The sequence below is a fragment of the Saccostrea cucullata genome, unplaced genomic scaffold (assembly GCF_032062105.1).
Source record: "Saccostrea cucullata isolate Sc308-1 unplaced genomic scaffold, CSIRO_AGI_Scuc_v1 ctg923, whole genome shotgun sequence".
Taxonomy (NCBI): Eukaryota; Metazoa; Mollusca; class Bivalvia; order Ostreida; family Ostreidae; genus Saccostrea; species Saccostrea cuccullata.
The window spans coordinates 620,280-646,515 of NW_026936399.1; the positions used below are offsets into that span (position 1 = coordinate 620,280).

General features: G+C 33.2%; 2 protein-coding genes across 4 annotated transcripts; one reads left to right on the forward strand and one right to left on the reverse strand.

The window, feature by feature from the left end:
- Window positions 1-2,751: 2,751 nt before the first annotated feature.
- LOC134245499 (protein HGV2-like) lies at window positions 2,752-16,324 on the reverse strand. Of its 3 annotated transcripts, none has more exons than XM_062727783.1 (17): window positions 16,174-16,324; window positions 15,759-15,869; window positions 13,810-13,928; window positions 13,283-13,351; window positions 12,907-13,104; window positions 11,897-12,066; window positions 9,057-9,127; window positions 8,858-8,931; window positions 8,445-8,535; window positions 8,162-8,259; window positions 5,238-5,285; window positions 5,027-5,112; window positions 4,849-4,914; window positions 4,421-4,471; window positions 4,278-4,322; window positions 3,772-3,859; window positions 2,752-3,033 (listed from the first exon to the last, which is right to left on the reverse strand). In XM_062727783.1, exons 1-17 carry the CDS (start codon window positions 16,215-16,217, stop codon window positions 3,026-3,028), a joined length of 1,437 nt encoding a protein of 478 aa, XP_062583767.1. In that variant the 5' UTR covers window positions 16,218-16,324; the 3' UTR covers window positions 2,752-3,025. The 3 variants fall into 3 exon arrangements, with proteins under 3 accessions (XP_062583767.1, XP_062583765.1, XP_062583768.1); XM_062727781.1 differs by having other exon boundaries at window positions 3,746-3,859; window positions 16,174-16,323; XM_062727784.1 differs by lacking the exons at window positions 12,907-13,104; window positions 13,283-13,351 and having other exon boundaries at window positions 3,746-3,859.
- A 138-nt stretch (window positions 16,325-16,462) lies between these two features.
- Window positions 16,463-22,655, forward strand: LOC134245500 (transcription factor BTF3 homolog 4-like). Its single transcript, XM_062727785.1, has 7 exons — window positions 16,463-16,560; window positions 19,280-19,333; window positions 19,676-19,789; window positions 21,356-21,464; window positions 21,751-21,837; window positions 21,963-22,022; window positions 22,290-22,655. The coding sequence occupies exons 2-7, from the start codon at window positions 19,280-19,282 to the stop codon at window positions 22,328-22,330; spliced, it is 465 nt and encodes a 154-aa protein (XP_062583769.1). The 5' UTR covers window positions 16,463-16,560; the 3' UTR covers window positions 22,331-22,655.
- Window positions 22,656-26,236: the final 3,581 nt, after the last annotated feature.

The window sequence follows — 26,236 nt, forward strand, 5'->3', positions numbered from 1 at the left end:
TTATATATATCTTATCAAGAATCAAGAGGGCCTGATATGGAGGACTCCTGAGCTAGTGTAAATTCAATATTGTTCAAATCTTGACACCCAGGGATATGATGGGGTCAGAAAAGGGAATCAAACTTTTACATTGAAATACACTGGAAAAATGTTTAAACTTTTCTCTAAACCCACAGGGCTTGAAAAGCTGAAACTAATTTTGGAAGCTTTCTGGAGTAGTGTAGATTCTAAACTGTTCAAACCATGTCCCAAGGGGTAAGTGCATGAGACCACAATGGTTTTACAATTAAGTATATATGCATGAAAATCTTGTCAAAATTTACAGTGCCAAAAAAGCTGAAACTTATGTGGAAACTTTTTAAGGTAGTGTAAATTCTAATTTCTTCAAACCATTACCCCTGTGGGTAGGATGGGACCATATAAAGTATTCAAATAGGTAATGTGGTGTGTCAGGACCTTGAACCAAGGTCATTCCAGCAAGTTCAAGGTCACTGGCTGAAAAAAAAACAAGTTTTCTCAATTCTGAAACTTTGACTTTGTAATGGAGAAGCGCTGGAAGCTTATACTGAGTACATTGATTGCTAAAAAATTCAAGGGTTTGAGTTGACCTTAACCCAAGGGTGTTGGAACACTGAACTCTTCAGCTTCGGAGGTTTAAACAAATAGCATGAAGCTATATATGAAAAACAAGATGTGTTTGTGAAACATTGATGCCTCCGTATGGCAAAATAGCGAAGATTAAACTTTTCTTAAATGCAAACTTACTTTATGAAGTATGGAAGTTCTAGCCCTAACCTTCAAAAGAAAAAAATATGGCCACGATTAAAAAATTGTAAGTAGACCAAACTCTACGGTCAAAGGGTCAAAAGTCTTGTCACAAAAATTAAATATGTAAAGTATTAAAAAAGCACTATTCCTAACCCTTTAAATGTTATGGTAAAGGTTTGCTTTTTAAAAGTTGGTTAAACTCCAAGGTCATAGGGTCAAAGGTTTTGATAGCCAGTGAAGGGTTTTCTCACAAGAATTACATATGTCAAATATGAGATCACTAGCCCTTAGTGTTCAAAAGTTATGGTTAAGGTTAATTTTTTTTCATAAGAAAGGAAATCTCCAAGGTTTAGATCAAAAGGTCAAGATTGTTGGTATCCAATGAAAGGTCTTTCCACAAAGAATACATATGTGAAGTGTAAATATCCAGGTATCTACTAGCTGTTCAAGAGATATGGAAAGTAAAAATTTGTGTAAAAGTGAGTCAAACTCCAAGGTCAAAGGGTCAAATTTGATGGTACCAAAAGAAAGGTCTTTTCACAAGAAACACACTTGTGAAGTAGGAAAGTCATAGCCCTATCTAATCAAAAGTTACCGGGTATGAACAATTTAAAGTTAAATTTTTGCGGACAAATAGACAGACAGACGGATGGACACGACAAAAACTATACACCCCCGAAACTTCATTCACGGTGGCGTAACAACTTTTCACTTTGTTGGATTTAAATCTTTTAAAGGTAAGAAACGAAAGCCGTATAGTGATATAGACTTAAAAAGAAGTCCAAAGAAAAAATTTGATTGATTGTATATTGTTTAACGTCCCTCTCGAGAATTTTTCACTCATACGGAGACGCCACCACTTGCCGGTGGTGAGCTGCAAATTTTGTCCTATACTCGGCACTCAGGGCCATTGAGCTGGGAGGGATCTTTTTCGTGTTAGCACCTACTGTGACACGGGACATCGGTTTATACGGTCCCATCCGAAGGACCAGTCTCCACGTCCCACGACGTAAGGATCCTTACTTCCTTACTTCGCGACTCTAGAGCAGACGCTCTAACCACTGCGAAGAAAACAGTTGAAGCGGGCAGCTAAATTCATTTCAGCCTGTATTCGATTGAAACAAGTGGTCGAAGTTGGGACAAAAACCCCGAAACACTTTGTGTGAATTTTTTTACAGAGCTAAGATGTCGAGGGACACCAGACCAATATTTTTAGTCCCTACGACATCTCGCTGAGATTACTAACCATGATCTCTTATCTGCAACTCCTCTTATACCACTGAATTAAATTTAATGAAACTTTCACATAATCTTTGTTGCACATTGCCACTATGACCTCATTTAACTTTTTGATTTGACACTTTAATTTCAGAATATTGACTTTGCCATTATTTGTGAGATGGGGTTTAATTTTGTGAGCTCAGTGCTCACAGTACCTCTAGTTTTATCAAGAGGATTGGATGTAAAAAAGTCGTATGTTTTGATGCAGAGTTTCGAAAAAATTTGGTGATTTTAAAATTTTCCAAAAGTTCTTTAGAGTTTTTGAGGATCTACATGATCTACAATGACCCTGGATCAACCATCAGATCATAAGCAATCCTTGTGTAAAATGGGAACTCACCAAGTTTATCCATAAAAAGATCTTGGGTCAAGGTCATGAACAATCTTTGTGTAAAGTAGTAGATTCTACTAATGTTTCTCATAAGAAAGATATAGACCAAACATGTTTGCAGACAGACAGATAAGGTGATTCCTACATACCATCCAAATTCTGTTTGCCGGGGTATTAAAATGGTAAAATTGGAAAGCTCGTCACAGCTAACATACGAGAAATAAGACAGGTTCAATTCCAATTAGAGGATAAATGGGATTTAAATGTCCCCTTATTTTTGTGAAGACAGATAAATGACAATGTGACCACCTCAAAACAGCCTTTGCTTTGCTGTGTTCAATCCATCATTTCCCATGAAAATAAAAAAAAAATTCTTGATAGCTGCTTTATTGTGTAGTGAAAATTGGAACAATGGAATCATTTCTTAATTTGGTAAACATTTCTCCAACATGCAATGGTATGTACAATGTCAATAAATATCACAAATTAGCAGTTTGAAGTTGCACAAAATGTACATAGTGATGCTTGATGATTCATCCTGGGTGATGACCTGATCAAACACCAATCAGAATGAAGAATGGGGAGGTAGACTATGAAGCTACAGCTCTGGGGGGTTCAACATCCATGGCTTCCTTTTTCTTAGCATCACTTTCCTGAAAGTATAACAAATATTGTTAGAAGTTTTCTTTCAATAAACATTAAATATTAATACATTTATGTATTTTAATTAGACTTTCTTTTTTTCACTCAATTACCAATCTATTACAAGATGTAATTCCTAACTAAGTTTAGAAAAATTTTTTACGAGCTTGACGGTTTACAAAATACATGTAAATCCAATGTAAAGTCCCATTTGTTAGTACATGCAAATGTATATCCATGCAATGAAAGCATTTAAACAAACAATAATGCAAGATATTACATTAATTGAATATTACATTAATTGAATGAACTATGAGACCTTGAACAACAGTATTTTCATCAAACTGTTTCCTCTGCTTGGTGCATTAGTACAGAAAGAGATAACTTAATTTTCTCCCTTTGAAAGAGGACAAAGCCCCTAATCTGAACAAACTTGAATTCCAAGGATGCTTTGTGACAAGTTTAGTTGAAATTGGCCCTGTAGTTCTTGAGTTAAAATGTGAAAAGTTTACATAAGACACACAACAGATAGATGACAGAAAAACTGATCAGAAAAGCTCACTTGAGACTTTAGATCAGATGAGCTAAAAATGCCATGCAAAACAACATAATTTAATCATCTGAATTTCTTTGCAACAACTGAATTTAAAACTCCCAACTTGGTGCACACATAATCATGCAGTGTGTAAAGTAACTGGAATGGTAATTTTGGGACTGATTTACCGGTTCAGATTTTTCATTGGCAGTACCATTCGGTTTCGTTGTAGCGTCCCCTGATCCATCCTCCTGTCTGGTTTTCTTGGTGTCAGCTTCAGCATTTTCCTCCTCTGGCTTCCTCTGTAAAACAGTATCACACTCATGAATGGAAGGGAATTTTACACACCAAAATCTGATTTTCAACAAAGTATCATTAGTTAAAATCAAACACTCAAGATAATGCCTTTAAAGAATAACACTTTAAAATCGGGTTACCCTCTCTAAATAAAGTATTATTATTATCAAAGTGTTCAGGACTAACATCAATTCAAGAAATATTCAAATTTTACATAACTGGAGCATAAATTCAGACGCTAGGATAAGTAAATTAAGTTTCTCTTCAAAAAAACTTACTACACAATATCGTAAGAGACTAAATCATCATTGCTGTATTTTCTAAGCATGCACAGGATCATAATCAATTTACACATATATTTTATGAAGAGATTCAACTAAGTTTGTTTGAAAAATGAATCTTAAATAAGATTAAAATACTTACCTTTCTTCTGACAAGATGGCTGATGTCTGATGCTGCCTTCTGTGGCTAACATGAAGGAAAAATACGAATGAAATGTACATGAACAAATCAAATGTTTATAAGGCTCATTAACATAAAATACAGCATCTACATAAACTCATTACCTCTGATGAATCTTTTGATTCTGCAGGTTTCAGTTCACTTGTTGCTGCAGCCTGAAAATAAATCTAAATGTAAGTTTAAACACATCCTTTCATATGCTTTTAAAATCTATAACACACATTTCATTCAAGAGAATTTCATTTTTTCATAAAATTTTAAGGTATCTTGATGCTGAAAAAGTGATAATCAAGTTTATGCCGTTTACTGATAGAAAAAGAAATATGTGAAAGTATCCCCTGGCAATAAATGCAGTATCAAATTTAATTTAAGGTGCTTAAAATGATTGGCACCAAAAGCATTATGAGCTTTTCGGAAATGAGATTCTGCCTCTCATACATACATGTACATTTATGTGTTCAGTTAAAGTTTACAGTTTTAAATCTTGCTAATTAGAGCTGAGTTTATCATAACCCAAGAAGAGGATATTTACCAGTGTTTCTTTTGTTAGTGTTTTCAGTTCATCAATATTCTTCTTTTCTTCCTCCATGTCTTCTATCTATGAAAGTCATAATCACAAAAAGTTATACCGAACATTCAAAAGGGGGTGATGTAGCAGTATCAATAAATTAAGAAATGACACTTTAAACAAATCTAACAGAATTTCTTACTTTACTTCTGATGTCGGGAAGAATTTCTTCTAGATCTTTGATTTCTTGCTGGGCTGCCTTAATTGGATCATCAGCAGGTAATGGTTCTACAAAGGAGATATCCAGATGAAAAAATGTATATTTGAACAAACTTAAAGAGTATGAATAAATATTAATTTCACGTTTTCTTTCTGTGTCACAGATACGGAGGATCCTAGGTGGTAATTGTTACCTTTTCCTTTGCCCTGTGTTCCCTCCTCAACCTTTTGCTTTAATTTATCTGTAAACAAAAATTGTTAACTGTTTGTAAAATCAACAGAGAAGAGCCACATAAACTGTACTTACAAAAATTTCATCAAGTTGTAAAACAGACTGATCAACAGCTGGATGGGACATTCAAAATTCAAAATATACTTATTTGTTGCAAGTGGATGAAAAATTAAATGTTACAAGGAAAAAAATTCAGTCCCTCATTAAATTTCTATCGCCTTGATTTTCTTTAAGCATTAACATTGACAAATATTACAAGTTTTTAATTTACAATTTAGGCCACAGTTTTTATATCTTTCGGTTTACGGATCCGCCGACCCGATTTTTTCAGGGTCTAGAAAATAAAAATAATGGATTTTTTCACCACTTTCGATAATTTTCCGGAAAATTCATGCCTGATCATCAGGGTTTTAATATTTATAATGCGTCTGAGTCCCAAACATGTTATAAAACGTCTCATTGTTTCAAACGTTTCAGTGACTATAAACAATAAAGTGCCACGCCACAGCATGATACGCCCGTCAAAAAATTACAATTAACTTAAACAGTTTAGAGTGCAAGAAAATCATGTAAACCTTGATTCTAAAATTTCCATGATTTTTTCTATTCCTTAAAATATTTGTTTATCCATCGATATCCCCTGTGGTGTAGGCATTAATTATAACAAATTACATCATTGATAGATTTCTATACTGGTTGTATTAGACCTTAATTGTCAAATGCACATCATATTAAACAATATCAAATTAGTCTTAACAACTTAATTTAAACCAAATTAATTTTGAAAATAAAAGGCTAGGCCATCAAATGACATATGCTATTTAAACTGACCGGCAGTTCTTCTGTCTAATTCTCAAAGGATACAGATAAGAAGATGCTAGCTAGCCTTCCTAAATTGAACTCATTAATTAATCTTTGACTGGATGCTTGTCTTCTCATTACTACAGATGAATGAATCTGCACTATCTACCATAAAATATTTTTAAAACATATAAAATACTCAATGATTTTTTTTTTTAACATTTAATGTCAGAAAGGTTTAAATATGCAATTTCTATGGAAAATGGACATGCTGATTCCACCCCTATGAAATTAGTTTTTTAAATTAATAATATTATATATTATTAGATTAGTTTATAATGCAATATCAAATTAGTGTTAATTACTTTTCATCAAAATCATTTTAAAACTTAGGCTAGCCAACAAGAGCTATTTTTAATCCAACAGGCTTACCCATCTGCCCAATTCCCAAAGGGACATAGATAACACCGATGGTCTCCAGTTTGCTCCTCACACTAAACTCATTAATTTCTCTCTAATTTGACATGCAATTTTCTGTTATCAAACCTCTTGACCAGTGCTTGATAATTACACTCATGGGAGACATGGGATTTCTCTTAACATACATAATATCTGTTATAGATTGCTGTCAAGTATATGCTGAAAAAAATAAGTATTTTCTTGATTTAACACTTTTTTAATAAGGATACAACTAAAATTTTGCATTTTTTAGGATTATGAAATTCAAAATTTAAAAGACTTAGTTTTTAAAAAAATTTCACTTAAATTAAAGGTCACAGTGACCTTGAAATAGGTACACACCTTCTACCCAAGATGTATACATTTGCCAAGTTTGATAGTTCTAGGTCTAATAGTTTACTAGTTATGAGCAGGACAGTATTTTTCCATATTTGGCCATAGCAAAAAGGTCAGAGCGACCTAAACTTTTTGTGCGCGACACACCGTCTACCCAAGAAGTATCAGTTGACAAAGTTTGATAATTAGGCCTATTAGTATTGAAGTTATGAGCCGGACAGGAATGGACAGACGGACAGTATAACATAATACGTCCCGTCTTAAGACGGGCGTATAAAAACGTGTAAACATGGCGGCAAGCATGTCTTTATTTTAAAGTGCAGTTAAAATGTCTTTGAGATAGCACGATGTCCAGAAACTTAATTTTCACAGAGAATGAGAGAAGAGCAAACTATGGGAGATGCAATATTTCTTTTCCCCAAAGAGTCCTGTTAAAAACGTAATCTATGATTTTTATGGAAATAAAAATAACCACCAAATATCAGCTGTTTCAATGACATAACTTCCCTTTTTTTCCCATTGGTAATATTTTTCTTCCAGTTCAAAAGTAAGGAATTAATATGTTGAAACTGGACAAAATTGTAGAAACTGCACACAAAGACTGTGTACGTTTTTTCTAACTTGAATTTTATTTCCCAAACCCAGACACATGCTAAATTTTATGTGACAAGTGTATCACAGTATGAAACAATGAAAAAATTAATATAACCAGATAAATAGATCATTTTCATGGTTATAGGTCCCAGATACATGCTTTGTTGTTGACATTTGACTTTAACCGTAGCAATAAGGTCATGCTAATAAAAGGAAATAGGCAACAGTGTAGGGTTTCACTAAAAGAAGTGAAGACAATCTTTGACTTCGTCTTGATAATTAATATAGTTTACAAGATTATGAATCTAAATCAAAGTAAATTAGTTGGTTTTTTGTTTAAAAAAAATGAATGTGTAATGTTCCAAAAATATTCTATGATCAACATTTTCAATATTTAAAAAGATATTTTTTTAAATGATTTCAAATAAGATCTGAAGTAAACCTTCAGTAAAATCATTTGTAGTTCCTTTTATTTGATTCTCATTTTACTACAAATAATTTCAGGAATTGTTTCTAATTTTTACCAATTCAAAAGAAGGGTGGTGGTGTTTTGTGTTTTTTTAAATCAGCTATGTTCTGTTTGAAAGAAGTTTCAAATTATTTTTATTTTTATTTTGTCGCCACCCAATGGACATTATGGTTGAAAAAATCCATAAACCTAAAGATAAAATAACTTTGGCCTTAATTTGTACTTACTCATTTTGGCTTCCATAACTTTAATAGCTTTTCTATACTGATCTATGGAGTCATCATATTGTTTGTTGAACCCATGTGCTAATCCAAGCTGATAATGACTGATAGCAAGTTAAGAAAAATTCACAACGTAAAAGATTGCTTTAACTCCCCTCCCCCTTTTTTAACTTGGGAAATTCTGAACTTTCATACCTGGAATCACATTTTTTATAATCATACATGTACAATCAGAAAAACTATATGAACTGTTTGCATTTTTCTGAACTTCCATAGTTGTGAAGGATACGTTTCAGCTAAAAGTCTGTCATCTGGTTCTAATTCAGCTTCTTGGATTTTAAGACATTCTTTGAAATCTGATATTGCTTGCTCATAATTTTCTAAAGGGAAAAAAATACAAAAGAACCTTTATAAAATGCTGTAAACACACATAAATAATTACATAGTACAATCAACATATTAACAATATTCTACAGCTTTCAATTACTGTCAAACCTTGATATCTCCAACTCAACAGGACTCAAATTAAACATTGAGATATATTCAACATGGCTGTAAAAACCATTTAAAAAAAAAATTGAAAAACAAAAATGATGCTCCTATCTAGCTTCAACATATCCCTGGTATTCAAGAAATTAGTGTTTGAGATAACTGCAATTTCCTTTGTAATTACTGATTTTAAAATTTATTATTGATTTATACCTGTTTCTAAACTGACTTCTCCTAATTTCAGGAAAGACTCTGCAGCCTTCAGTTTGGATTTTTTGTCTTCATCTCTGAAAAAAGTCCAGACCAATAAATTCAAACAACTATTACTATAATAATTATCTCCTGACATATATATCACAGTTTACTATATAATGAACTCATTCAAATTTATAATTCCAACAAATCTTCTTACTTTAAATAGATCACTTTGGCCAGTTCCAACATTTCCCATGCCAACTGCAAATTGGATATGTCATCGGGATTCTGTAGTAAAGATACAAATACACGTTAACATACATGATATTATTGTTTTACAAACAGCGTGACAGTTTGCTTGATAGGGCGTGCTGAAATTTCGTATGCCTGATTATCATTTTACTCATCGATTGGATGTTTGATTTCAATGGAATCAATAATACTTTGCATATGAAACACAGAACCCAGCATTACCACTAACAATACTGACCAATCGCATTTAATAAACAACAATAACACGTGAACGGACAAAGCAAGTTTTACTTCCTATAATGATGATATTGACAGAGCAACGTACATATATAGTACAACAAAAACAGAGTAGCCTTACTAATTCCATTCTTTAAATTTTCTTATACGTATTTAAAAACCCATCCGGTCAAATCACAACAAATATAATACAGTGGACCCTCATTTATCCGGACACTTTGGTTCCCAGTCAATTTGTCCGGATATGTGAAGCATCCGGATATCTGAATCACCAGTTAAACAAGACAAAATAACGTTAAAAAATTCTGTTCCGATGAAAATCTTCCGGATACTGAAGCGTCCGGATATCTGGCGTCCGGATATCTGAGGGTTCACTGTACATGTATGCTGTTTTGAAGACAGAAAATGGGCTTTGACTGACCACGTGTTGCTGCTGACTACAAATGCCGTATTGGTAAACAATCGTTCAATGTGATTGGTCAGTATTATCAGGCTATTGTTGTATTCCGAGTTTCATATGCAAATTAGTATTGATTTCATTGATCCAATCGATGAGCAAAATGATAACCAGCACACAAAATTTTAGCACGCCCCATCAAGCAAACTGTCACAGTGTTTGTAAAACAATAATATATCAATCAATAAACATAAATATGTGAAATAGAGCATTATTATAACAATCTTGCTACAAGTAGCTGATTAATCTACCCTCAAGAATTAATTATTAAACCAATCTTTAGTTACCTTTTCTTTCCCACCTCAAAAACTCACTAATTAACCATCACTTCCCCCTTTTTTTCTTTCCCTCCTAATCAACTGACTTTTTTATAAAAGTATCTGTTGCCTTTTTCCTCTTTCCCTACTTAACCACTGAACTATCAACTACCATTTCCCTCTTTCTTCCCCTAAAAAACAACTACCGTATTTGGCCGAGTATAATACGCATTGATGTAAAATACGCACCCCCCTTTTTGAGTCTGAAACTGGGGAAAAAAACACAGTTCGGATGTATTATACGCAACAGAAAAATTTACCAAGCGATGTTCTGAACTACGAAAATCGCGGTAATTTGTTACGAAAATCGGCGCGAGGATTAAGTATCAAAAATTTACTGAACACACTTTTTTTTTAAATACACACTTTATAACTTTCTCTTAATCCTGACATTCCATATTGCGGCAATCTGGAGAAAATTATTTATTCATTTATTTCAACAAAGCACAAGATAATGTTGCGTAAAAGTATTAACAGATTTTTTTAAAGAATAATTACGGTGATTTTGAAATTATGCATCGCCATATTCTTAGATGAAATAATTTTATTTCAACAAAGCAAGAGATATTGTCAAAAGTTTTATCAGTTGTCATATTTAATTTTGGTTCTAGTTAATCATGCTTAAAATTATCTTACAATATTTTAACAGGAAACGAAATTGAAACATCAAAGTATTTATTTCTTTAAGAAGACTACGATTTTCCTCTTCTGAATCTTCGCGGATATCTTATTTTCTAAATGATACCACTTTTATTAAAAGTTTTAGCATAATTTATATTTCATTTCTCAACTCTCAATTATTTAAACAAGAGGCCGATAAGTATAAGATAAGGTAAAATTACATTTAACAAGTGTTTAATTGTTTAAGATGCCGTAATCAACACATGCTCACACATACCAATGGTCATAAACCGACCCCCAATTTTTAACAAAGAAAATAATCAAAGCAATTAACATGGCAGTAAATAATCAGTGCTCTAACTGTAAAAACATTGCTAGATTGCTTTGGAGTCGGTAGACAATTAATTGCCCTAAGGGGTGTTGATAGGCAATTATCATTTGACCAGCGCACGTGTGTCACAACATTGGCTTCCTTTCATTGGGACGTATGGAGGGGTGTTAATATTGTTGCAGATTATCATTGAGTTATTTTAAACCTAAAATTAATATTTATTTTATTGTATTTCATTAAAAAATGATTTATTACTTTTGTCTGGCAGATAAGGTGCATGTGCACTATCATTACGGAAGCACGTGACATAGCCATGAGTGAACTTCTAAAAATAACATCGGTAATGACGGCCTCCTCGGAGACAATCAACATGCAGCTCAAATTACTTTTAACTTACTTTTTCATGTTATTTTGGTATCAAAAGATTATGAAAGTGACATTTTTAAGAAGCATACCTTCCAACAATAACTTTCCGAAGTTTAAAATATGGCAATTAACAATAGAAATTGCATATGTCTCTAAGTAATACTACGGTATGTACGTATGATAGCCGTGTTTCACCTGAAAGAAAAACTTGTCAAAATCCCATTGTGATGTAAAATACGCATCCCTTTCTCACAGAAATTTATTTTAGGAAAAAAGTGCGTATTGTACTCCCCGAAATACGGTATTCTTATAAATTATCATTTGCCATTTTCCTTTTGTCCTCCTCAACAATTGAGTAATTAACCATGAATTACCACCTATCTCTTTTCCCTCCTCAATCACTGACTAATCAATAAAACTATTGTTTACTTCTTCCCCTCCTCAGTTCAACAACTGACCAATCAACTTTCAGTTACCTCTTTCTTCTTGCCCTCCTCTCCCTCCTCCTGTGATTCCTGTGACTCCTCTGCAGTCTCCAGCTCCTCTGCTGTGTCCCCTTCCTCGGCTGTCTCTCCCTCCTCAGCTGTATCCCCCTCTTCTGCCGTCTCACCCTCCTCTTCATCTCCCTCCTCCTCTCCTTCCTCCTCTGTAAAAACAAACAAGATTTAAGCAAATTTATTTTAGACAAAGTCAAATTCTTCCTATGAGTTCTAAAATTTAAATTTTATATTTTGGATTGGCTCTTATTTCGTGCAATTTAAATTTATATTTTACTTAATTCTTAACTTGGTATTTGATTACAGATATGCTAAATAAATTAAATTACTTCCAGAAAATTCTCATTAATGTGTATATATATTGCATATACCTGAATGCAGAATATACATCAAATATGATTTTTTTTAAGCATAAAACTAGATTTAAATTCTTTTTCATTCATGTACTTTAATTAACTTAATTTCTCCTTTCCCCAAAGACCATAAGGGTTTTAAATTCTGGAACTTTTAAGCTAAAATGTTCTCGATCAAATCATTGTGAAAGTTAAAAAGATCCATCAGCTGCTAGCCAACTATAAATGAATAGATTATATTGGACAGGATGGCATTATAAAAATACTTTGAGATATCCAAGGTAAAATACTTAAAAAAATAAGCACACAGGGCTTTTAAATTGCTTTGACATATCCATTATATTCAAGATATCTGTGTTCAATTGTCATTGCATATTATGAATTCAGTAAAGTAATGCAATCTCTAGTTATGTAAATAAACAAATTAATGTAAAACAAGTGCAGCAACTTCTTTTTAGTGCATATTAGGTAAAAAAGGTTAGAACTTGCAAAAACAACTGGCAGATTATCCACAAACAAAATAGAACATATTCCACTGCCTCATGCAAATAAACATACTCAGAACCCCCAAGCATTACAAGCAAGCACAAAAGCTCAACAGAACAGCTTTCAACACCAACAGTGAACTATAAGCACCTTTTTCCTCTTTCTTTTCCCCTTCCACTGTCCCATTTTTCAACGGTTCACCATCAGACTTCTTTTTTTCCTCATCAGTTTCCATTTTCTCCTTACCCTCGGATTCCTTTTTATCACACTCTTTTTCCCCCTCCTTAGAGCCCTCATGTTCTGCCATAGCATCGTAAACTTCCATACGAAGCTTTTCCCGTTCTTCTCCTACCAAGCAATACAGGCTCTTACAGGCATGTTTAGACCAGAGTAACAATATCCCAAAATACTGATATTTAACTTTTAAATACAAATCTTCAATCAAATGCAATAACAGAATGTAATAGTCAAACAAAACCGCCTTCATTATTCCTAACACGAGTATCTGTATTTCTTAGCCACACACCATTTATGTCTGCTGGTTCAAACTGTTCAGTGGGTTTTTTATCATCTTCAGTTTCTTCTTCCTCAGGAACTACAAATCACAATCCCATAGATTCAGCAACATAACTCCCAACATTTTTCATTTTTTGCTTTGTCACAGTTCAAGTTACAGCAATCCCCCTATCTCCCAAGAAAAAGGACAAGATGGACTGCTGTCAAACTTGTTGATAAACATGAGATTCTAGATATTCCAACCTTAAGAAATACATGTATGCCTTTACTTTGAATTTCTTTAACTTTGTACAAGTCCTACATTTAATGAATATCAAAAACGTTATGTAGTTACCAAAAAGCTACTAACAAACAGGAATAAACCAAATAAAATCCATTCACGAACTTTTGGTCAAGTACTATACAAACATTCAAATTGCAGCATTCAATTGCCTTCCACCACACACAGGTTCCGCTATTACTAGTATGCAATGTTATTACTACAATGTGGGTAAATTTACGGCACTCTTAAAAACACTGAAAGCAAAAGCTACCTACCTCCTTGCAGAGCATTTCCAAGCACACCAGTTTCCATTCTGGCGAGATCTAGCAGTGACTGTCCATAGTAGAAGTAAGCCTCTGCACATTCTTTAGCTGTTTCTCCATATGCTTTTGCTCTGGAATCATGATTTTAAGTTGTCTAGTATAAAGATTTAGTGTTAAACCCACACTACAACATCTAAATCAAAACTTCTTACATGCCAGCATTTAGCTTATCAAAGGAGAGAAATCTTCATAAATGTTTATTGTGTGAGACTCTTTATAAGCTAATATTCTTGACAAACTAGATTTTCCTTTGGTGATGAGGTGTCTAACTCTGAAGGTCTCGACATTTCAAAGGAAAGAATCAATGCAGAACTATAAGTTTACTCAAAGAGAATGACAAGACCAAAAGAAGGCACACTCTAAATAGTTCATTAATGAACTTTGATCTTGACTGTTGTATCAAAACCTTTACCTTAGACTTACAAACAAGATTCATGTAATGGGTCGCATGAGCAGACACTCTAGGCAGACCTGCCAACCAAAAATTTAATTACAAACATTCAGAATTGAAAAAATATATAAACGACATTTTTGGCAAGGTTTAGTAACAAAATGCTCCCTAATTTTTAGGCATCAATGCAAACAGTCAAACACATGCATGTATATGTTATATTTTATTGCAGACTTAATTTTTACTTAGGACAGGTTACTTAAAATTGCAGAACGCTTTCAGATTGATAGTAAGATTCAGATACTTTTAGTTCAATAGAATTTTTGCAAAGTTTTAAAAATTTAAAATGTTAATGGGAAACATTTGTTATTCTACAATGATTAATTTTCAACATATTACACAATCAGAAAATTGTAATTAGACATTACATTGAAAGATTGATATTGAAAAATTGTTGCTGCAGGGGGTGGTGTTAAGAAATATGTGCCATCTAATTTCCTATTATTAATTTTAAAACACACACAAAAAAAAATTAAATGAATCAAATACTACAAAATAAATTATGAAGGATACCTAACACCCCAAACAAAAACTTAAAATCGTTAGAGTCATGATGTGATGACAAGTGGGTATTCCCTTGTCATAGCCATTTAACAAAGAAACACAACGTACAATACTACATTTTGAAGAAATTCAATATACTTCACTTTAGACTCTTTTGCTTTATCTTAATTAATATCATTTTCTTTTAACCACTACTCTTAACAATAATTTCAATATACGAGAGCTGATAAAATCAGCTGTTATCAGTTATGCTTTGTAGTTTCGTTTTTTTACTTTCGTTTTTAAAAAACGATCCCAATGTTTATCATATCATTGTATTTAATTAATTAATTTCTGTTTTTAATAAAATGATATTTAATTAACCTCTAAATCTATGTGGTTCACCATGCATATACCCCTTCAAATGGTTAGATAATCCCCTAAATGCTCCAGGCATATTACCTGTACAGCTGTGTCAGTCTGCGATCAAGCGTGAAGTGATTTCCTGTGCTTAATTAACAGTTTTTTTTAACACCTCGGCAAACAAAGATACTAATCTGTGTGCATTGAATAAACAAGATGTTCATATCCTGATTTATAAAACACAAATCGGAAATTTTAGGATGAATTTTCAGATCTTTCTTGAGAATGACAAGACAAACATGCTTAATTAATATTGGGTCAAAAAATTGGGATGATCGATTTTGCGGGTGAAGACAATGACACGCCGCTTATAGTGGGGGGTGAGAGGTCAAACGGGTGTGACCCATGAATGCGGGTCACTTGGCAGGTCTGTCTAGAACTGAATTTAGTTAAAGAACAAATGCTTTGGACTAGTAATATCATAGATATTAGATGGTATAATAATTTAAACAATGAACATCATGTCCAAATTGGTCTCTAAAACAAGTTGCAGAATGATATCAAAATATAAGGTATTCATGCTGGATTTAAACTGTCTACTTACAGAACTTTGCATGCCTCCTGGAACTGGTTGACGGCATTGGGAATTTCACCACACACCATGTTGCGCTTTCCCTGAGCCAAAATGGCAACAGCAGTCTCTGCAGCTTCCATCCTGTAATCAGTAATGCAAAATGATTAAAAATAAGGCTTTCTTGCTGATGCAAATGAAGACTGACAACAACCAAGTCTGTATTTAAAATGAATTGAGATACATTATGAATACAAATGTCATAAAGAATGAGTACTTCTATCTAAACTAGTTTGACAACATTCTACAATCAAGTAAACAAGAAATAACTAAGCATCTTTGTTTACTCCTTATAAAGCAATCTGTAAAGAGTAGATCCCAATTAAAAGTTGTATCACTGTGGGTGAATGCTAAAGTTACACATATAAATCTATACACTGACACACACCTTTCCTTGTCTGATGATGAACTAGTGCCGGGTGTGTCCATCATGTGGTTTATAAACGAAATCCCGTGCAAAGAATGATGAGCTCGAGTATATTTCCCGCCTTATTTGCCTTGTTCAGCAAAGTGAAAATATGACGTAGAACACAAGAACTCTCTAAACCAATAATTCTAACATTTATCTGAGTTTATTTTTAATAAATTCATAATCAACAGTGTATTTATATATTAAATCATTTTGATTTACTCTGCTGTACAACCAATTCATTATTGCTTTTTGGGGAGGAAATCTTCTTTGAGATTATACGCGAAATTTTACTACGTCATCTTCCTTTTTCAGGCGGCCATATTAGAGACCTCGTGGGTCTTACAGTTATACACAAGATTCAAGGTAAAAAATCAAAAACTTTGAGACATTATGACGGTTCATTTAGTAAAATCAACAATTCTGATTTGTATTCTATGTTTGAGAAATGTAAATCTGATCAGATAATCTTTGTGTGCGTTGTGAAATTGAATAACAATAACATGCATCCTCTTGTTGAACATGATATCCCTAGTGATAAGCAAACGGGTGAATTGTGCCCTTTATAACATTTTATTTAGGGTATTTGTCATCAGAAATACAGTGTTCAAGAAGTAACCGTGTTGAGGAAAATCAAATCAATCCCCGCTTTCTCATTTTTAGCCCCTTCAGTCCTTAGTGCAGTGCTTTGTAATAACATGCTTTAACATTTAGATTTAGTCATAGTCATTTACCTTGACCTTTAATTTCACTTACCTTTTTGCGCCTTTTATAGCAAAGTTATTAGATTACACTCAAACACATACATCACTAGTTATGTTTTGTATGAAATGTTAAAAGCGATTTAGAGATTGGTTTAGCTATGTGACTAATTACCATTTCTCAATGTTCAATGGAGTGTTTGCATAGAATTTTTGCATCTTGATTTTTGTTAAATTACAAATGATGTTCATTATAAATTTTATAGATACACTTGAAGTTTTTTTCAACCAATCAGTGATTTACAAGATTGATTGGGATTTCAACATTTCGGTTTTAGTTTAATATTCTCTTGTTGATATACATATATTTGTTCTCTGTTTTGAAATCTTAAAATTCTGTAGAGACATGAATAACAGAGAGTTACAACTTTGGCATTTAGTTTACATGTGAAGCATAGTTGTGATTAGTGCTGGGTATCGCGACTGAAAAATTGTATCGCAATATATTGCAATATTATATTTTGTATTGCAATATATCACGATATAAATATTTAATAATCAAGGTTAAATGAAAACACAAACTCAAATTACATGTAGAGTTGATATTCCAATTGCCTGATCGCGTTATGTCGGCGAAAGTGGCAAAATAATATTTTTTGTAGCACAACTTGTTGAATTCAATTACCGGGTAAGTTGTAACACTCAGATTCAGCTTTAACATGAAGGGGTTTAATATAACAGTTGTTGTCGTTTCGGTTTTGAAAGAGACATGTCTCTTGATCACACTTCACGTCGCTTGCCGCCATATTTTACCTTGAAAAGGGCAAATAACTCTTTTTGTAACAATTTATAGCATATCGAACCCGAACCGATATTCACAAAAAAATACCGCGATACGTATTGTGAAGAACGAAATCGGGATACACCGGTTAACCGGTAATATCGCACAGCACTAGTTGTGATCCAGAGTTGGCGAAAGAGGTAAAAAATCTGTCGGAACATAGTGTCCTACAGAGTGTCTAAAAATCAAAAAAATTACAGGACACACTAAAAATTTGCCAGACCAAATGTAAAAACAACAAAATGTAAAATTAAAATTGATTTGTGATTGGCGGAACTCTTTCACAGTGGAGGAAAAAAATGTCTGTTGGATGGGGACAATGTGCTAGTGAATACAATGCAAAATGGATCATTGTGGAGTTTAAAAAGACATATTAGAAATAAATCCTGTTGAAATTTCTAGCTAAACATTCGCTGAATCACAGTTATAAATTTTGTTAGATACTAGAGGATCAGCTAGTCCTCAGATGAAACATTTTTGAAGATGTTTTTCACTAAGCTCATTAATTTTTATTGAATATCTTTACTTTTGAAAGCTAATAAAATTAAAATACTCTAAACTTTCCTTATTTGACAATCTATTATCTGGAGTTCAACCCGTGGCAATACATTGTAACAACTGTATAATGGTTGTTCCATGCAGTCATTCAGTTGTGCTCGATCGCGCGAGATTTAGAGTTTTCTCAACTCCCCTGCAAAAGAGCGGTAGTATGTTCGATAACTGCCAGGTACTTGCCATACTACTAAGTATTGCAATACTTAAATGGTGTAAAACTCTTACAGATTCGATTTCACGAAGTTTTGAAAAATAATGCATTATCTTATTTCTTTAATTGTATTTTACTACTGATTATTCTGAATTATCTACTGGACATGGTGTCTGGCGTGGTTCTAGAGACTATTGGACTCAGACAAAATTTACCGGAGACCTCGGTGGGCTGGCGTACATTTATTGCATGATAGTGAGGGAGACATGAAGATTTCTTTGCCCATTAAAAATCATATTCCCTGAGGGTTATGTCCTTCAACGGAGTAATAAAGCTTACCACAATCACCTGCTTTCAGATTTCTCCTTAGTTATTTTTTAAAATAAATGCAATATTACGTTATGTTATTTTTGTTTACCATATAAAGCCCAATAACAAAGTTTCATTTTCACTTTCCTCAAATTTTGTCAGACTTTCGATACCATTTTAGAGGATTTTAATCAATGCACATTTGGCCCTTATTTCCCGACAATTGAAAAAGGTCTGGGGAGGGGGGCTTATAAGGGCAGGGGCAGTTAATATGAATTATTTGGTAGTTTTTTACATAAATTAAAAACTTATGAATTCCTTTGTTATCCTTGATAATTTTTTAAAATTTGAAAAATCTGAAGAAAACAAAAGTATGTAGGGACAAAAGATCTCTAAAAACTTGAAACAGTACTCACTGTAGAGAAAAAAAATCTCAGGTATATATATGTCTGTCAGTTCTGAAAAAAAGACTACATGTATATATAAAAGTCTTGAGTTAATTGTTTAAAATTAAGTTTTCTTTTGCAGATGAATCCAGAAAAACTAAAGCAGTTGCAAGAACAAGTTCGTATAGGCGGAAAGGTTAGTATACTTTAATATAGTCACAGTTAGCAGTCAGTTTCTCTGATGTGGGTCCGATAAACGGACCTTTTCCAATTGGGGAAACCCCTTAAAATCCCAAATTTACTTATCTAGAAATTCTCAATTCACAAACTGTACAATTGTGAGTATAAAAAAATCCTAATCTAAAAGGGATGCTGTACCAAAAAGGACAGTGACAGCCTTGTTGGAGCCAGACAGGCTTTCTCATTCTTTTCAGTTCTGCAGATTATGTAGACTTCTCTGAAACAATGCTGATAGTTTATGTTTGTAATAAAATGCTGTTTTCTTCAGTTTCTTACCTAAAGTCGTATTTCAATACAGGGAACTGCAAGGAGGAAGAAGAAGGTCGTACACAGAACTGCCACAACAGACGACAAAAAACTACAGAGTTCTCTCAAAAAACTGTCAGTGAACAACATTCCTGGCATTGAAGAGGTAAAATTTTAAATACTTCTAAAAGAGAATACTGAATGTTGAAGCTTAGGAATCTAAGAATTATTCACCTTTAAAGACTTTCTTATATTGTTATTAAGGCTAAATAATTCCAATCTTCATTTTATCTATTGATTCCTGTGTTTTGATTGGACGAGAACACGTTCCAGAAAATTTTTACACATCGATAAATTCTTTCCATCAGAACTACTTTCTTGATGACACTACTAGGTTATCGTATAAACAATGAAAGCAGTTATTTCTGGGTCTGTTCTGGCTAAATAATGAATACAAGAAACTTTAAATTTAATTAGGGCTTAAACAAAACTGGCAACATACTAGACTGCCTAACTGATGGACGCCGTGAAAATGTTTATGTCACTGTCCGATCACGAGTGTGAATTTTAAAAATCGCTGTCTCAACGTTCATACGTAGAAAATAAGCTCAGTCTGTATCGCTTTGACAGGGAAAAGAAACGTACCTCAAACTCTTGCCCTATTAGAATCAAATTCATATTAACTTTCTATATTGTTCCTCAATATTTGAATAAACAAGTGCAAATTGAAGGCGTCGTCGGTCTGCAAGTTTCGCTATGAGAGTTGTTGTTTATGTCAACATGGCCATGGTCAAAGACGAACTATTCTGAAGTAAACTCGTAATTACGATATTAGTTGACTTAAACAACATTCCATTAGTTGTTATAAGTTTATTTATCGATTGTTTTGACAATTTAAGTTGAACTCTATCGAAATTCATCTCGATTACGTTCCTTTAAGGTAAAATGTATTCCTACGCCGTCCAGAAATAACGGATTGTATGGAGGCCTCAAAGAGAAATAATTTAAATATAATTAAAAATTCGATATTGGAATTATAAGAATTAAACGTTCTTTTTGAAAAATTTATCGATGTGTAAACTCTTGACATTTTACTCACAAACTTAACATAAAAGTGCTTCGCACTTTTATTTAGTTTGTGAGTAAAATGTCAAGAGTTTACACATCGATAAATTTTTCAAAAAGAACGTTTAATCCTATATTAAATTGAAATTCTGGTTCTCAGGCCCGCGCGCATCTGTTTTGAGGTAGCCGCATTGCCAATTTTATTGTATTTTTAATAAAATAAAAAATTTCTATTGCGGAGACCAATCCGGAAAAAAAAGTTCCATTTTTATTTCTTTATAGTTTAGAATTCAAATATCACTTCCGGTAGCCATTTTCAAAGAGATTTTGGCTACTTCGTTTGAAAATACATTCGAAGACATTGCCTATGATGTTCACATTCTGATAAGCAATGGATAAAGCAAACCTTTTGATCAGACATGGAAAGTATATCTGTGATTAAAAGAATTATCTTTATTTTAAAGGAAATTCAAAAATTAAAAAAATACCTCACTCATCTACTTTTTATATTGCCAACAAAATGATAAATAAAATGCCTCTCTCCTGCATCTGTTTTGGAGAAAATTGGCCTGAGAATCAGTGAATTAAATTTAGATAGACTAATGTTTATACTGTTTAATTAGGTCTCATTTTATAGAAAAAAAAAATTGTTTTATATATGATGTAGGTTAATATGATTAAAGAAGATGGTACTGTGATCCACTTTAACAATCCAAAAGTACAGGCCTCATTGGCAGCAAATACTTTTGCCATTACCGGACAGGCTGAGAACAAACGTAAGTACAGACCTTATATTCTCACTCCAACTTCATCATTGTTGTGTAACTATTAATATGATTAACAAAGATGCTTGCTGTTATTGTTTGTTGTCTCAGAAAATATGGTCTTGGTGGGGGATGAGGGCTCACTTAGCAACTACAAACTTTTGGGGGTTTATATTTTTATATGTTTGATCAAAAGAACTGTCACAATGTTATGCTCCTAAATTAAAAAGAATAAAGGTTTTCTGCATGATGAGTAATCTGGCATGTTTATGGACTTTTGCTCTTTTATTTCTTGCAGAGATTGCAGAAATGTTACCAGGAATCTTAAACCAACTAGGTGCCGAGAGCTTCAGCAGCCTAAAGAAATTGGCCTCAACTGTCGCTGGTAAATTCATCTTCTAATAAATACTCATGTACTGACAGGAGAACAGAATAAGAATGGTTTCAAAAATTTTATATATTATTTTATTTTACTTCTGAGTTTTATTGATGACATTTTTCTTCTTTCAGCATCCGGTGACAACAAACAGTCCACAGATGACATTGATGAAGATGACGATGGAGTCCCAGGTAGACCTTGCTTCCTGTTCTTACTCAAAATTCTCAAAATGAGACTTTGGTTCGATGTCCTGTATCAGCTAATTAACATATGTGTCTTTATTTTTTATGTGTCAATTTCTCTGAGAATATATTGTCTCTTTTAACTTTGTGAGAGTTTTCTTAAAAAATACCTTTTAACACACAAAAATTTGACCGTATTTTTTCCCCCAAAATTAAAATGATGATAAAAAGAATGTGTTGGTTTAAACATTGACAATCTTTTACATTATTTTTCAGAATTAGTGGAAAACTTTGATGAAACATCAAAAGGAGAGTGAAGGGGATGTGACAAAATTTCATAATTAGTGCATGTACGTTTGTCGGTTTGTGATATTTAACTATCGCGTGTGAAGAGAAGTGTATGTTTCCCAGCTGTTATATTTGAAGAAAAGGCCGTTAATATTCTGTATAACTCCATAAACTATACAAACGAGGACAAAATATCCTGAAAAATAAGCAACTGCCATTATAAATATTTCATAATATGATCAAGGGTACTTGGACATTAGATGACTTAGATTTGTTGGCCCTTATATGCTATGTATTTATTTCATCTTTTATTCAAGTGCTTAAACCAAATAAACACACAAATTTTCTTTACAATGTTTGTTTCTTTTTCCTTGTAAAGTTTAAAAACATTCAGAGCATGCAAGATTGGCTTTTCATGTGGATTCAGAAAAAAAGATACCAAAAAGGATGGTAAAAGGGGGTAAAAGAGGAAATTCATTTTAGGAAATAACACAAGCTTGTGCTCTGTGTCTTGTGAAACAAAATGTGCTTTAAAATGTATGTGAAAAAAATGGAAAATTTAGAAATTGACATTTTAAAACAAAGTATCTGTGCCTATGCCTTATCTATCATCCACATTCGATCTTTAACAGGGATGATAAATAATTCCATTATTCATAGACCCCCCCAAGAAAAAGGTCTATGGGCCATATCGCTCACCTGAGCAACTTGGGCTAGTTAAAAAACACAAATCAGCTCAGTATTGAAGTTTACTTTTTGGGGGAGGGGGGGGGTGTTAAATTTTCTATTACTTGAGAATGTCACTATATCAATAAAGCATACATGTATAACTTTGCCATATTTCAAAAGAAGATTTTTCCAACATATTACTTGATCTCCATTGTGACCCCTTGCTAACCTCCTACCCCAGCCCTGGGACATTATTTGAATAAATTTAAATCTTTACTACTTGCAGATGTCAATTTGACTAAAACAAAACTTTTCTGTTTAGGAAAAGATTTTTTCCTATATATTCTTATGCAAAATTTTTTTCTGTGGCCACACTCTTTAAAGGGGGTTTAATTTGATAACAAACCTGAATCTAAACCACTTGAGGATGCTTCCATTAGTTCCATATAAAAAAAATAATAATCATAGATTTGGTGTTCTCTAAAAAAATTAAAGATATTTTAGTGTAAATTGATCGTCATTGGGCGAGGACATTGAAATTGTCTACCATTTTAACCCCAAGAAATGAAAATAAAAACTACACTGTCTAGAGGAGCTTCCAGGGACATAAATATCACCAATCATGCAATGACTTTGCTTATCTTAAAGAAGATTTTTAAATATTTTTGCCCATTAGATTTCTATGTACAGCCATGATTGCAAATTTATGGCCCTAAACTACCCTCAGAGGTCATGATATGAAGAAATATGAATTTAAGTCTAACTAAGGGTGTTTTCATTTACAAATGTATCACCAATCATGGCTTTGCTGATCTTGATAAGAAGATTTAGAAAAAGATTTTTCCTGTATATTCCTATATAAAACTTTGATCAGCCATTGTGGCCCCACCCTACCCCAGGGGGTCATGATTTGTGTAAACTTGAATTTACACTACCATAGGATGCTTCCACATGAGTTTCATCTTTCCTGTCCCAATGGTTCTGGAGAATATTTTTAAAAAGATTTTTCCAATATATTCCTTTGTAAAACTTTGATCAGCCATTGTGGCCCCGCCCTACCCCTGGGGGTCATGAATTGAACAAACTTGAATCTACACTACGCAAGGATGCTTCCACATGAGTTTCATGTTTCCTGTCCCAATGGTTCTGGAGAAGAAGATTTTTAAAGATTTTTTCTATATATTCCAAAGAAAAACTTTTAATTAGCCATTGTGGCCCCGTCTATCCCCGGCCCCCGGGTGTCATGACTTGAACAAACTTGAATCTACACTACCTGTGGATGCTTCCACATGATTTTCACCTTTCATGGCCCAGTGGTTCTTGAGAAGATTTTTTACAAGATGCCATTATTTTTTCACTAATTCATAATAATCCCCATGGAAGAAGGCGTGGCCCTTTATTTGTACAGACTTGAATCTCTTCACCTAAGGATATTTTGTGGCAAGTTTGGTTGAAATTGGCCCAATGGTTCTTGAGAAGAAGATGAAAATGTGAAAAGTTGACAACGACAGACAACGGACAAATCAGAAAAATTCACTTGAGCCTTCGGCTCAGTTGTGCTAAAAAAAAAGGGGGGGGGGGTAAACCTGCCTTGTCCTACACGGACAAGACAAAAAATGGAAGTCCTAGTTATAACAGTAAGTAGGGGTTGGTTCATCTTGTAATAAGGATTCTTAATGAATAAGAATAAAATAATAAAGATTTTGCCAAAATTAGGAACACAAACACATACTACTTTTCAACACTTTACATACAACCATTCTCCACGATAAAGTAACAGTCCTTTCTTTTTGACAGCTACTTTTTCATTAAAATGGAACTCGTAAATTTACATTGCTTGCCATAGGACATTTGCAGAATTAATGTGGGGTTTTTGTTGTTGTTGTTTTTTTTTAATTTAAAAATGCTTATTGTACACATGAGTACTCTGAAGTTGATATTTAAAAGTACTTGAATGTCTGATTGATACAATATCTATGAAGTTTTTAGAGATCAGGTCCCACAACTCAACAATCTGTAATCGGAATTACCAAGGGTACCAATTGTGCTCCGTTATTAGCAGGTCTATATTTGTATTCATATGAAGCAGACTTTATTCAAAAACAGAAATATGAGAAGAACACAACACTTGCTGGGGCCTTCAGCAATATTATTTATGTATATTATACTTTCATGTAAATTACTTGAATCTGATTCGTCGAGAAACATTTGATAAAAAACACTACTACCCGCTGAATAATGAAGCCACGCCCTCCTGCGTAGCAACAGTCAACATTGCTTGACGACGGGTGGTATTACAAAAAATAGCGACTGCGCGGAATTTATGCGTGCACGGTTCACTGTAACATGTTTTTGTATAAAACATTCAGTATAATATAATAAATATTGCATGTAGTTGAGTGAAACATTGAAAATTTTGTGAAAACCATTGTCAACCTCGGCTGCGCCTCGGTTGACAATGGTTTTCAAAATTTTATTTTCAACTACATGCAATATTTATATAATACATATTGACGACATTATCAATGAACAACAGTTACTTCAAATCTTATGTCGACTCATATATTACAGTGAACTTGAAATAAAAGATATCATGAAATTTGACACATCTGTTTTATATTTTGATATTTTACTAGAGAAAGACGTGAATGGTAAACTAACAAGAAAATTTTATGATAAACGTGACTATATCCACAACTATTCTATTGCCAATTTCCTGTTTACGTCTATCAGTTGAGTCGATGCTCAAGAGTCTGCTCTACTAATCTACGTATGACCATTTTTTATACTAGGCAAGATACTGACAAACAAGTTGATGAAACAAGAATATCAACGGCCTCGTTTAAAAGTCGCCACTTTGCAAGTTCTGTGATCGATAATAATAACCTTGTCAGAAATACAATCGATCATGAGGTCATTGTTTTTCCATACCGATTGTTGTCATTATTTACACGTGGAATTGTCTACGGATTTTTCTTTGCCCGATCATGACAAGAAGCACAATGGTCGACAGGGAATGCTTACTTCCTCATGGCACCTGATCCCACGGCCACCCCTGATGTTATAGAGGTAAATGTTTGCCTCTGAACAATGTTGATCTGTATTGTTTCTTTTAACTTTTGTGCTTGAATATTGCTCATTATCTCCGTGTTTGATAAGAAAGGTAAAACTTTGAAAAACAAACTGTTTGAAGTATTGTACACTTTTATTTATTCAACCATGCTCAAATACTTATGGTAAGGCTTAGCTGCAGAACTGTATACATT

Excerpts from the sequence above, each read along its gene's own strand:
- LOC134245499 (XM_062727781.1), bottom strand. The coding sequence starts at position 16,217 with ATGATGGACACACCCGGCACTAGTTCATCATCAGACAAGGAAAG. Across the intron at positions 15,870-16,173 it reads TCATCATCAGACAAGGAAAG|GATGGAAGCTGCAGAGACTG; the intron begins GTGTGTGTCAGT and ends TACTGATTACAG. Across the intron at positions 3,034-3,745 it reads CCAATGAAAAATCTGAACCG|GAAAGTGATGCTAAGAAAAA; the intron begins GTAAATCAGTCC and ends TTATACTTTCAG.
- LOC134245500 (XM_062727785.1), top strand. The coding sequence starts at position 19,280 with ATGAATCCAGAAAAACTAAAGCAGTTGCAAGAACAAGTTCGTATAGGC. Across the intron at positions 21,465-21,750 it reads CGGACAGGCTGAGAACAAAC|AGATTGCAGAAATGTTACCA; the intron begins GTAAGTACAGAC and ends TATTTCTTGCAG. Across the intron at positions 21,838-21,962 it reads ATTGGCCTCAACTGTCGCTG|CATCCGGTGACAACAAACAG; the intron begins GTAAATTCATCT and ends TTCTTCTTTCAG.